General features: G+C 38.1%; 1 protein-coding gene across 1 annotated transcript; it reads right to left on the bottom strand.

Annotated features, from left to right (window-relative positions):
• Positions 1-1,002: 1,002 nt before the first annotated feature.
• Positions 1,003-12,818, bottom strand: anxa11b (annexin A11b; the record flags this gene model as incomplete). Its single annotated transcript, NM_001104826.1, is given in 15 exon segments — positions 1,003-2,057; positions 5,793-5,915; positions 6,008-6,066; positions 6,336-6,431; positions 6,538-6,631; positions 6,732-6,788; positions 6,883-6,962; positions 7,661-7,751; positions 7,877-7,990; positions 8,097-8,191; positions 8,290-8,377; positions 8,468-8,584; positions 8,760-8,797; positions 8,879-9,303; positions 12,769-12,818. Coding segments are annotated over 14 exon segments (1,527 nt in total). The 3' UTR covers positions 1,003-1,997.
• Between the last annotated feature and the right edge of the window lie 1,163 nt (positions 12,819-13,981).

Raw genomic sequence — 13,981 nt, 5'->3', positions numbered from 1 at the left:
CTATACGCTCCCCCCTTTAAGTTCAAAACAGATTTAACAATATAAATGGTTATGCAACAGCTCCACTGATTTCTTCTCCCTGTGGGGAAAAGTCATTTGGGAGTCAGTGCTTACAAAGAAACCCAGCTGCAGAGGTCAGGAATCTTTTTTCCCCCCACTATAAATTCTTTAAGCTGCCGTACTCCTGCCCTACCTTCTTATGTGGGCAAATGTGACACAGAAATGGATATGCTTGAGGATCTCAGCTCCACAGTGATTTCTGCTGCTATCTCTCATTATGTGCCATTCATTTAATCCTCTGGTTTTGCTTATATGAAGTTTAAAGCAGGATTATTTCCCCAGGCAACCAAATGTCACCTATTTGCACGGCTCCTATTGGACAACTAGAAAAAAAAAATCTACTGCAAGATAACATTTACTGACAAGTGGGCAGAAAAGGGGGTCCCCATCAATAAATCAACTGATTTTTTAAAGCACTTTGTCTAGAAATCCACAGAACGAAAGGTTTTGCCTGGGTTCCTTTTGACCTAAATATCTAAATGCATCAGTGCAGTTGTGGCTTGAGAGGGAACACAAAAATATCAATATTAAATATTTATTCATCTTTGTCATGAGGCTCATGTACTTTGAGCACATTTGAATAATGGTGAAGTTGGAGGCGACTTTTTCACTCAGCAGTGAACTCTAAACTTAAATGCACTTTGAGGTAAGTAGAATCGAAAAGGATCCTTTAGTATTTCCATTACTATTAATATTTTTGCGAAAAAGCTTATGTATTCTGTGCTGGAAAGTCTACCTGAACATTGTTTCACCTCCTCTGAAGGACCAAAGGGATCTTTTATTTTTGCAGCCTCTTCATCTCAATAGATGCAGCATTGCTCTAAACCAAAATGATGCAAAACAGTCCAGTTTTACAAGGCAAATAATCCGCCTACGTCGACCCAAAGCGACAAAGCTTGACTCTGTTTTTCATGCAAAAACACGACAAAGTCCAGGACAAACTCAAACACAACAAAGTGACTTTTATTGAAGGTAAAAGTAGAATTTAAACTTAGTTTAAAGTGGATGTCAAATTGCAGCACAGTCAGTACAGACTGACGTTTGATGTGAACCAAGAGCCCTCTACTGGCAGAACAGCAGACCAGCAAAGGACAGAACAGACAGCAACATCATATGAACAAAAATAGTTATGATAGAAATTTCAAAACCACTACAGATTGTTTTTTGCAAGAAAAGAAAAAAAGTATAAAATATGCAGCTGCATCTGCTGTTTTGAGGCATCATAATGAACTGTGTTTAGACTTTGGCTTCTCTGCACTGAGCAAAAGGCAAAACGTAGTATTGGCATTAATGCATAGAATTACAAGTGCAAATAAATGTGCATTTATTAACGTTTTAATTGAAAGAAAAAAAGGGGGTTTTAAATGTCTGATTGACCTGAAATATAATTATAGTGCGCCTTAACAGAATGGGCCTTAGATTGGCCCTTTCCTTCCCCTTGGAGAAGTTGAGGTAAGTGACCCCATGACCCTGTGATTGTACACAGGATGCAGGATTTGAAGATGGATGGATGAAAACATAGACAAATGCAGTGACTTTAACTATATCTGTAATATAGGAATAAAAGTTCCATACATTTTTAAACAAAATTTCTGTTTTTTCAAATAAAGTTTTCTTTATTAGCAACGGAAACTAATCTAAATCAAGGATTTAAAGTTATAACATTACCTTGAATTTTTTGTAACCTCTCAACTACTAAAGTACGATGTAGTTAGAACAGTAATATGGTAATTTTTGAAATAATAAAATGTTTAGGCACATACAGGATTACTTGACAAGCATTAAATGCATCTTTTAATATATCTCATTTTCAATGATTAGGTGCCACTAAAATTAGTTGCATGCTTCATATGTTGTGTTAAACCCTCCTAGTTTTACTTTTTTTGTGTGTGTCTGGACATATACAATGTCCTGACGACAACAGTTGCAGCTCCGGTCTAGTCACTACTACCGCACAGCTTCAGCAGCAGATTCTTGTAATCTCCAGATGTGTCACCCTGAGAAAAAAAAAAAAAAAAAACACCACAATTATATGTATATAAATAAAAATGTTGATATCTGTATAAGCAGACACATAAAAATATCTTGGAAAAGGTTCATAATATTTATCAATCAATTCAAAAAGTGAAACAAGTATAAATGTTTATTAACTAGTGGAATTGCGTTCTTATCTCTCCTATCAGTTAATTACCTGTAAAGGTTTCCTAATGTTCAAATGGTGTTTTAGTCTGGGTTAGTAGGTTACACAATCAAATGGAATCTACGGACCCGCAACCCATAAAAGTGTCTTTGCTACACAAGCTGGTTGTTCAGAGAGTGCTGTATTCAAGCACAGTTAAGTGGAAGGAAAAAAAAGTGTAGTAAAATAGTTGAACCAAAAACATGGATACCTGCAGGATTGTCGAACAAAATCCATTCAAGAATTTAGTGGAGCAGCCAGAGGAGTGATGCCTCAAGAGCCAACACACGCATGAAAACTAGACATGAATGTTGTATTTGTAAGTGTCAAAGACAAAGATGCCAAGGAGAAAGGGAAGTGGACTGTTGCTCATTGGTCCCCAAGTCATTTTTTTAATGATCAGTGATGATGCATCACCTGCTGCTGTTGGTCAATCGTGTTCTCTAATGTCCCCAGTCAACTCTAGAACACATCCTACCCTCCTCTGCTAACATGCTGTGCGGAGATGCAGTTTTTATTTTCCAGCCCCAACTCTGCCAGAAGTACTAAAAATTGGTTCAGTTTCAGTTTTCTATTTCAAACACAAATGGAAACTCAACACAATGGTTTAAAAGTCAAGACAATACAGTGTGCTTGAAAAAGGAGTGGGTTAAAGAGAACTCTTGTCTGATCACACCCCTTTTTACAGAACTTGATGATGTGCGTATTTCTATTTACAGATATGTACAAAAAATTTCCCATTACAATTCTGTATAGCAACTGTGCAAAAGTGACATTTTTTGTTTAATCAATCGTTTCTGGCCCTATACTATATTTATTAGTTACTTCTTGTAGGTTTTTTTGAATAGATGTAAACCTTTGCTTTGTTTTAAACCTTCATCCAATCCATAAATCCACAGCACAATTAGATACACACATTTTCTTTTTTGTTGTGCGAATGCACTGCTTTTTGAAATTCAGTTGTTTTCTTAGATTGTAACTCCCGTCTCTGTCTTTGAACATTTGCTAAAAGTTTATTGAAAGTGAGTTGTATCTGGCTTATTACATGATGAGAGCCGTCTTCAGTTTCACTAGATCCCATAGTTTCAATAAACCTGACTTTAAAAATAGAGTATTTGTATGTGTCCCATAATCCACTCCATGAACAGCTTTTTCTGTAAGATATATAAACACTGTAGGTTTGTTTTATAACCATTTCCCCCCAACTTTTACACTGTACTGTAAATATGGTAGTATTATGGATGAATATAATAGTAAGTGTGCTTTGTGAGTGAGAGTATGTCGCGGTTTTCCCAACACTGCTATGCTTTTTGTAAGTTTAGCTCTGACGTGCTTTACCTGTGGTTTCCAGCTTATTTTGTCGTCTATAATTACTCCAAGGAACTTGATTTCAGTCACTCTTTCCAGAACATGGTTATCAACAGCAACTTTTATTTCTAAATCTGCAGGAATGTGGCGATTTCCGAAAATCATGAATTTAGTTTTGGTAACACTGAGTGAAGGTTTATTTCTATTGAACCATTGTTTTAGTTTCCCTAATTTTGTATTTACTATTTTTACAGTTTCCCTGAGGTTCTCCCCTGTACAGACTATAATTGTGTCGTCTGCATATAGAAAGTGTATTTGATACATGTCATTAATGTACAAGATGAACAGTGTGGGACCTAATACTGATATTTATTTATATTTTTTGTATCGCTGCTCCACTTCCACAGTTCTGTTTTTTAAGAATTGTTTGTATAAACTGTTCTTTTTTTTTGCATGCGTTTCTCAGTCCAGTTGTCATCCATGGGTTTTGTTATGTTGTTTTCCATTACAGGATTTTGTAAGTGGGCAGTTTTTTTTCCTATATGGATGTAAACTCCTGTATAAATATTTCATAAGGTGCGTTGACATCATTGCTTTCATCCAGAGTTTTCCAGGTTTGTGCTTGTAGTTCTGATTTAAATCCGTTTATTCACTCCTCTGTTAGTTTCCTTCTATAAACTATTTTCTTTTTCTGTTTTATTTCTCTGCAAACGCATTCTTAGTTTGAAAATACTGGGAGGTGGTCGCTGATGTCTGTCATTAGTAGTCCGCTTTTTATTCTGTTTTCTAGGCAGTTGGTGAAAATATTATCTATCAAGGTTGCACTGTTTGTGGTTATTCTGCTGGGTTTGTTAAATAATGGGAAACTGTACATTGTATGCCTGAAATCTTCTGTTTTGGTGGGATTGTTTGGGTTCAACAAATCTATGTTAAAATCGCCATAAAGAAATATTACCTTTTTGGAAATATTAGCAAACATGTTTTCAATGGCACTTGTGAAGGTTTCCATGTCTGATGCAGGGGCTCTATACACGCAGCTGACTATGATGTTTCCCTGTTTCTCCATACCGGTACTAATCCCTACGTATATATATTCCATGACATCATCAATACAGCCAGACATTGTTTCAGCAACTTTGTGTTTAAGACTGTTGTGTATGTAAAGAGCCACCCCGCCTTGCTTATTTCTCCTGTTCACATAGTGAAAGTCATAGCTCTCAAGCTGGAAGTGTAAGCCCTTTTCTGCCTTTAACCAGGTTTCTTATCTTGCAATTATTTTGAAAGGTATTCTTCAATGGTTTGGTGATTCGCGTATAAGCTTCTGCTGTTCAAATGTATGATTGAGAGTTAGTGATTAGGATTTGTGTTTCTATTGGATTCTTCTACTGTGTAATAACTGCAGTGGTTATTCACAAAGTCAAAGAAATAGGTATCTGGGTCAATGTCTACGTCCATGATTGTGTATAGTTTTTTTTCTTGTTAGAGAGGTCTGTACATTTTCTATCAAAATTGATCCAGTTCTTCCATTTCTCTGATTGCGATGACTTGCCTGCTCAGGTGGGCCATTTAGTCTGATTAAAAATTTTGCAGTTTGTTGTCCACGTCGATTGTATTTTTTTTCTTTTCTGAGAAACTGTGCTTTCCCCAAGATGTCAGTATTTTTCTTGGTTAGATGTTCATTCATGTAAACATTTGTTCCTTTCAGTTTTCTTCCTTGCTTTAGGAGAGCAATTTTAATTCTTTCTATTTGAAAATCAATGAGTGACTTTGCTTAAATGGTCAGCAAACGTGCCTGACTGAACCCAACAGAAAATATTTCATCTGCTGTAAAGAAAAAGATGAGCAATTCCAGATCCAACAATCCAGATGACCTGAAGGTCGCTAAGAAAAGAACCTGGGCTTGCACTACACCTATGCAGTGCCACAGCCTAATAGCCTCCATGCATTAGATTCATGCAAAAGGAAGCTCAACCAAGTATTCAATGCAAAGAAATGAACATAGTTTTTGAGATTTGTGCTGAAAAATTATATATATTTTTATTAATTTAGGGTAGGATAATGATTTTCAGATGCAGAAGATTTTAGGTTTTCATCATCTTAAGAGGATTATCATCAAAACTGCAAGAAATAAAAGCTTATGCTAATGTGGAAGTTTTATTTCTGAAAATAAAACTCAAAACTTTTTTTTTAGAATTTCCAATTTGTTTGCTCCATTTCGTATCTGCATATGAACAAAACGACTTACAGAGATGTCGGTGTACAGCGACTTTCCGTATGCCTTCAGGTATTCCTGCCGGATGTCTAGCATGTCCACCTCAGAGCGGGATACCATCACGCGGATCAGGGTTCTGTCCTTGGTCCCTGCGCCCTACAAATACAATCGAACCCATTCATGATGCCGAGCAGCAAACATTGAAAATTGCCAATCAGGAAAGACGCTTCAGAACATTTCCTTTGTACCTTCATGGCCTTGCGGAGCCTTTCAGCAAAGTAGGCTGGTGTGTTCTTGATGCATTTCACTAAAAGAGTTGAGAAAGGTTCAATCTATAACAATAGATAACTAGAATTCAATAAAGCTAAATCGAGCTTTGGTACCAAGACAATTGCCTCTTTGTGGGATCAATAAAGTTTTATTCTATTCTCTTTGGGGAAAAAGATGGGCAAAAAATGGAGAAAAATCATTTAAAGCAGAACTTTTAAAAGCATAAGTTTTACATTCAACAAATTTAAAGTTAACTTTACTCATCGAAATAGTCTGAGCTTTAGAAAGAGTTCTTTGATGACTTACCAACAGCCACCATGCCGTCCTCCAGATTTCCAGATGTTTCTCTGCAGATACTTTTCTCAATTTCCTTCCCACACATCTGCTGGTATTCATGAAAAACTGATGCAGAAAACAAAAACAAAAACCCACAAACCAGGTGTTTACAATCCCTGTTCTTAAATGAGTAAATCAACATATTTAGCAACGGTGTGTAGAAATGACACACCTGCCCGCAGGTGCGGCTTGCTGCGGGCGCACAGGATGGCATTAAACTGGGACTCATCAGTTCCCACTTTATTTTCCCCAGCCGCGTACAGTTTCTGAGACAGAACAAATGGGAGTTTTTAAGCAACAGGCTGAAACATTTCCCTTCTGTTTTTGACATGGACATTTGACACGGGGGCAGATTCAAATGAGTACCTGAGCGTCCTGCTTGGCTAAAGAAATGTCAACGGTCTCGCGTTCGTCGCGGTTTCCCTGAAATGATCAAATAAAAAAATGCAAACATGTCAGAGAAGGATTTAATCAACAATGCATGCTACAAATGATCCAGAAGATTTAGAAGGAATACCTGACAAAGAGAAACCAGGAGTCTACGGAAGTGACCAGAGGTGTCGCTGCTGATGGAGTCCTCCAGGGTCTTTCCATATTCTGCCAAAGTGATGGATGAATTCAAACTAGTTTGCATGATATTTGCATTTGTTTTAGCTGGTTTCTTCCCAAATTTTCTCTGTCAGTACTATTCTACACAAAGCTATAGAACACATGTGTCAAACTCAAGGCCCACGGGCCAAATGTGGCCCGCCATGGCATTTTTTGTGGCCCGCAAGAGCATAAAAGTTTTTAATTTCTTGGAGTAAAAAATAAAAAAATTGTGTATTTATTCATATCTAGGAGGAATCATCCTTGAAATATCGGATTGGGCAACTATACATTAGGAATTAAATACTGTCACTATGATCCAACCTGTCAGAATCAATCATAGAAAGGATTTAAGCTAGAGTAACAAGCAAACATTTGTTTTCTATCCAACTATAATTGTTACTTTAAAAAGTTATAATAAATAAATAATGAGTTGTTTACACATTAAGAAGTAGTTACATTTATTTTTCATTACATTTAGTTACATGAATAAATTATATCTGGCCCTTTGAGGACAGCCGCTATGCTGATGTGGTCCTCGTGAAAATGAGTTTGACACCCCTGTCATATATGATAATACAGGGTTTTCTGACAGAAGTAAGCAATTGAAGACATGTCTTTCAAAATAAAAGCTTCTTTGATTAATTCTTTAAATTAAATTAATTCTTGAATTAATGCTTGTTAAAGAGGCAACTGAAAAGACTTACCAGCTTTGTAGACTTTGTTGATCTCAATAATTTCCGCATTGGAACGTGAGGACAAAATCTCAATCAAACAAGCTTCATCAGTTCCTGCACCCTGAAAATAAAGAAATAAAGGCATTTAAAGGCATTCAAGTCAATTTGTAATGTACATATTTATACTTTGTTTGGCTTTGACTCTGACAAATGTGAGTTAACGCCAATTCATTCCAATTTCCAAACCTTTATAGCTTCTCTGAGTTCAGATGCATCAAACTGAGTGGGAGTCTTAAGCATGGCAACAACCAAGTCCTCAAAGTTTCCAGTGAGCTCAGACTTCAGATCACGGAATAAATCCTAGGAAAAAACAAACAATTCCATGTAAAGTGCAGCACGGAAAAAAAAAATCAAATACAACTGAAACTGTAAAAAACACAAAACAAATCAAGAGTATTGTGCTCACCTTCCCGTAGGTGGTTTTGTAGGCTGCTACCAGCGGAACCCTCTGCTTGTTGGTACGATTTCCCAAAAGTTCAATGATTGCTTTTTCATCAGTTCCTGTTCCGTTTTCAAAATCATAGTGTTTTATTAAAAAAAAGTTGAACTGATTGTCAGAGTAAATTATAACTGTGGTCATATGACAACATTTCACTCACCAAAACCCTTCATCGCCTTTCTGAGTACCTCCACATCCCTCAGTGGGTCAGCGCCTGGAAAATCTTTGATGGAGCCCCTGTATCCTTTCTATTTGAAATTAAACATTTTCTTTTTTCATCTTATTGTTGGATGACCAATTTGAAACAAACTTTAACAAAAAAAAGAAAAGTATCTTACAGGAATGGCTGGTGCCTGAGGGTTGGCTGGAACTCCACCTGGTGAGGGCCCAGGATAACCTGGCATGGGCTTGCCTGGGGGAGGGCCCCCTGGATATCCCTGCTGAGGTCCTCCTGGCTACAGACAAAAGACAGCCGTTAGCACTTGATACAAGGTGGTGAACTTCCTGTGGAATAAATGAGGTAAAGCTGGTGTAGATAAGAAGATTTTCCACAAACAAGATATTTAGTTTGAGGAGGTCCATATGTCTGTATTGAGTCTTTACTTAGCATGTTAAGAGGAATCTATTTACCATGCCAGAGCCACCTGGTGCTGCACCCCAGCCTCCACCTGGAAAGCAAATATTGGTATCTACACCACATGTCTCTCCATTCACAGTGTTTACACATGCTTTAGTTTTTGTGGCCTCACCTGCTGGGGGCATGGAGGGATAGCCTCCAGCACCAGGCTGAGGGAATCCTCCTGCTTGGGGAGGGAAGCCTCCTGATGGCGCAGGGTAGCCGCCTGCTTGGGGTGGGAAGCCCCCTGCTGCTGGAGGGTAACCACCTGCAGCGGGAGGGTATCCTCCTGCCTGCGGGGGGTAACCTCCTGCCGAAGGGTAGCCTCCTGCTGCCGGAGGGTAGCCACCAGCCGCCGGTGGGTAGCCGCCTGCTTGGGGTGGGTAGCCTCCTGCTTGGGGTGGGTAGCCTCCTGCTTGGGGTGGGTAGCCTCCTGCCTGGGGTGGGTAGCCTCCTGCCTGGGGTGGGTAGCCTCCTGCTTGGGGTGGATAGCCGCCTGCTTGAGGTGGGTATCCGCCAGATTGTGGGGGGTAGCCTGGGTAACTCATCTTCAGAGATCTGGAACAAATAACAAAATAAAAGTCTTGATGCAAGTCGTCGCTTGATATCTTAGCAGAGGGAAAGCTGTACATGCACCGAGCAGAGGTAAGAAGAGTAAAATGTGAGCCTGAAGTTAAATACAACTGGTTGGACAGTGTGCCTTGAGAAGACACGGTGACAATATTTATAGTTGTCACGAAAACAGCAGATCTTTTTAATAAAAATATCCCAGTTCATATTTAATTAAATATTTACAGAAGATTTTTTTGACTTTCACTTAACTGTTTAAATGCATGTGTCCAGCCTTTCAATGCAGTTCTCCCACATGGTGATGAATCACCAAGAACTAGTGTCTGAACCCTGAATCGTCCTCTATATATCCCATGTTTCATAACACAATGGATGAGTCTGTGAACAGTTTGTTGTCCCTGCAAGCGATGATAAAGCTGACACATGATGAGGTTTTAAGATGTTTTGGGTTTTTTTCCCTTGCTGTCTGTCAAGGTTATTTCTGAAAACACAAGACAGTAATAACCCTTGTGCTATCCTAGGCACTTTACCATTGAGAGTTGGGTCATCTAGACCCACTAGACAGTGCGCTGAACATTTTTTCTTCAATGATTTGTGATCTTCACTGGTGTCCATGGATTACATGAAATCTTTCCACCTTTATCCACCTTTGTCATGGTAGGGAGAACACGTCAATGTAAGGGTGGGGTCATCTAAGATAGCACATAGATGTAGATGTCTGTAAGATGTAACACCATAGATGTCTGTAAGATATGTCAGCATACAAGTGTCAACAAAGCTGCTGGACTAAATGTGGTCCCCTTTTGGATAGAGTACAGTCCCTGACAAAAGTCTTGTCGCTTATCCATTTTGTAGAAACAAAAGCATATAACCTCACTTTTAATGAATCCATTGGTTTAAGAAATGTCTCATATGAAAGCTAAAACCCTCCCAAATTATGTTCAATACACTAAAATGAAATTGCCTCACTGAAGAAAGATTGATCATTTAATGAACACAGGTCACATTTTGGCAAGACAAAAGTTTTGTCACCTTGTCATATGATGCACCCAATCCTAGATTACAGCCTCACCTGTGATCAATTACTGATCAATCTGTGTCTCAGCGTCAAGTACAAAGAATAAGAAAAAGATTTGAAGAGACTGGAGATGTTTTTGACAAGCCCAGGTCTGGCAGACCCCGCAAGACAACTGCTCAGGAGGACTGTTTGTTGGTTCGAAAATCCAAGGCCAGCCCCTTTTCCACTGCAGCAGAGCTCCACCAGGCCTGGTCACCTCAAGTCCCTGTGTCAACCAGAACAGTTTGTAGAATTCTGTCTCAAAATGGCCTCCATGGTCGAATCAGTGCCCAGAAACCAGTACTAAACAAAAGGCAATTGAAAAAACGTGTGGCATTTGCCAAGGCCTGCAGCCTGCTAAAAGGATGGACGCTGGAAAAGTGGCAGAAGGTGGATTTCTCAGATGAGTCTTCAGTTGAATCACATCACAGCCCAAATGTTGCAGGAGACCAACTGGAGCCCGCATGGACCCAAGATTCACCCAGAAAACAGTTCAGTTTGGTGGCAGAAAAATCACGGTCTGGGATTACATCCAGTATGGGGGTGTGCAAAACATTTTCAGGGTGGAAGGCAATATCAATAGCCTAAAATATCAAGAAGTATTAGCTACCTCTTACATTCCCAACCATAAAAGGGGTCAAATTCTGCAGCAGGATGGTGCTCCATCGCATACTTCCATCTCTACATCAAAGTTCCTCAAGGCGAAGGAGATCAAGGTGCTCCAGGACTGGCCAGCCCAGTCACCAGACATGAACATCATTGAGCATGTCTGGGGTAGAATGAAAGAGGAAGCATGGAAGACCAAACCAAAGAATCTTGATGAACTCTGGGAGGCATGGAAGACTGCTTTCTTTGCTATTCCTGTTGACTTCATCGATAAATTGTATGAATCATTGTCAAACCGCATGGATGCTGTCCTTCAAGCTGATGGACGTCATACAAAATATTAAATATGGATCTCACAGTAGCACTACTTAATTCACTGATGTTATGCAACATATTTTTGTTTTTGAAGTAAATTATTTGTTGAATTTTCACATTACTCTCTGTAGGCGACAAAACTTTTGTCTTGCCAAAATGTGACCTGTGTTCATTAAATGATCAATCTTTCTTCAGTGAAGCAATTTTATTTTAGTATATTGAATATAATTTGGGAGGGTTTTAGCTTTCATATGAGACATTTCTAAAACCAATGGATTCATTAAAAGTGAGGTTATGTGCTTTTGTTTCTACAAAATGGATAAGCAACAAGACTTTTGTCAGGGACTGTACAACAGGTAGGATAACATATTTGCCATTCCCATTTACCAGGAATAAAAAACACTTCCTAAAACATCCCAGTGCCATAAATAATAACTGATAAATCTTTAGATAAAATGCTGCTTCAGCATCTAAATTAGTACAAAAAAAAGAACAAACTGGAGTCATATTTAAATATAAACATAGATACTGGATACTTTGATCACCAATCATTGAAGAAAAAAAATCATATAGTTTCAAATAGCTTTTTTTCTTTAAAAATAACAGAATCTATTATCTGTTAAGAGAAAAAAAATATTTCTGTTTTTAAGAAGACAAAGGGGCTGTAATGTATAAAATTCATTGTATGTATGAATTCTAAATTCTTCGAAAGTGGAAAGGCGTGAATTCTGGGTAATGGACAGAAAACAATAGGAATTCCAGAACTACGCCTGATTTCTCAACTGCTTTTTAACAATGACCAAACCCACAAAAGAGGCATTTAGGTGATGTCGTAAAACTGGCACTTGACAAAAAAAAGTAAGTCGCAAGGCGAACAAGGAGTGGCGATAAACAGCAGTAAAGTAATGAAAAGGTTAATACTACGTCGGTCTAAATATATATTTAGGGAAGGGAATCCCTGCAGCTCAAACCACAGTAGTTATGCAAAAGCATACGTGCACTCGTGGAATCTCGGAAAAGCCTGAAGTTTACGAAGTGCACGCGAAAGCAGCATTTTAGCTTCATTCACAGCGCATCACGGGCCTGTGATTTCCAAACTCCAAAAACTGCTGTAGTTTTGACAAAACTCATTAATAACAACAATAGTGACGATAACTCACGACGTGTGTTTTTTATAACTCGAGTAACCAACGTGAAAATTCACATCGACATTTTTCCTATATTCTAAAGTGGCTAAAACAGTACATAATCATAGCATTTAGCATCAAGTCTGAAGAAGGAAGGAAAGGCTCACAAACTGCAATCATTCAATGATAACACACGTTCATAAACGCGGTATAGAACCGCTGTTGACAGAACAAACCCCGACGACACCGATTTCCGTACTGACCGTCCAAAAACCGCAGTAAACATTCACACTCGAGAGCGGATAGTTGACTCATTCCACCAAAGCAGGGACGAAGAGTCGCCGTTACCTTTAAGGGTCAGACTTGTTTGCTTTTCTTAATATTTTAGCAGGTTCTGCTACCAACTCCACCGAGTGTTGTTCCTGTTAGACCAGAAATATTGAAGAAGAAGAAAACTCAAAACAGGGAACTCACTGGGTGGATGCGAACGTCAGATCCAGGAAGAGCAGACTAGTAGAGGGCGCGCGCAGCCTAGACGTGGGTGGGGCTTTTGTACATTCCGCGTTTCCAACATACAGACCGCGCGGTCTATAAACTGTGTTTTCCCTCTCAACCAACCTTTGCTCTGTTTAGCATGGAGTCAGATGTTCCTCACGGGCTTATCTGCTTCTATCAACACAGCAATAAGACTTTTCTCCTCATGACTCCACATTACAAGGAGACTGCACACTTTTCCATGATGCGTTAAATGACGTGGACAGAGAAGAACACTAAACGTTACAATATAGTAAAACATAATTTAATGTATCAATCAATTAAAGAAGAATGATTAAGGCAATATAAAGTATACGGAAATATTCTATTATTATATATCTATTATTCTATTCTAAATAATTTGTTAAATTTATTAGACAGTAAAATATTCGTTGGGTCCAAAACAAAGTAAAAAATAATAAAAGATTATTAAAATGCTATTTTTTTGTATTCAGCTGATAGATATGTCTAATAAAAAAAATGAACTTGAAAAAAAATACATTTATTTGCAACACACAAATGACAAAAGTGAAGATAAAAGACAAAACCTCAACAACAGAGCTTAAAACAAAACTATAATGAAAATAATTACTTTTTTCTAGCTATTTCACATCTGTATTTTTTTTAAATAAATCAACAAAGATTGTGTGGAGCAAAACTGGAACCCTGTAATGACATGACGTTAGTGTTGTTGAACAAATCTGAGGCACCACCTTGCTATACCACTAGATGGCAGCACTTAATTCAAACAAGACAACAGTGACTCCAGGAGCGACTTTTCACTGTGGTAAGAGTTCCCCTTTGCTGAAAAAAAGTTTATAATGAAATTTTACTGATAGTAAAAACCTTATTTTTTAGTGGTTATTATTTTTGCACATTAAAATTTAAGTCTAAAACATTTTTTGTTGTGTTTTTATGATAAAGTGTTTTTAGTGAATGATGAATCACATACTAAAAGACATGAAAAGCAAATAAAGTTTAAATATCTACCGGTGTAAATGTAATGATTTTTCGTTAAGAAGATGAG

This window comes from Oryzias latipes, chromosome 19, assembly GCF_053564925.1.
Source record: "Oryzias latipes strain Hd-rR chromosome 19, Olatipes_Hd-rR_3.1".
NCBI lineage: Eukaryota > Metazoa > Chordata > Actinopteri > Beloniformes > Adrianichthyidae > Oryzias > Oryzias latipes.
This window is presented reverse-complemented; position numbering and strand designations above follow the sequence as displayed.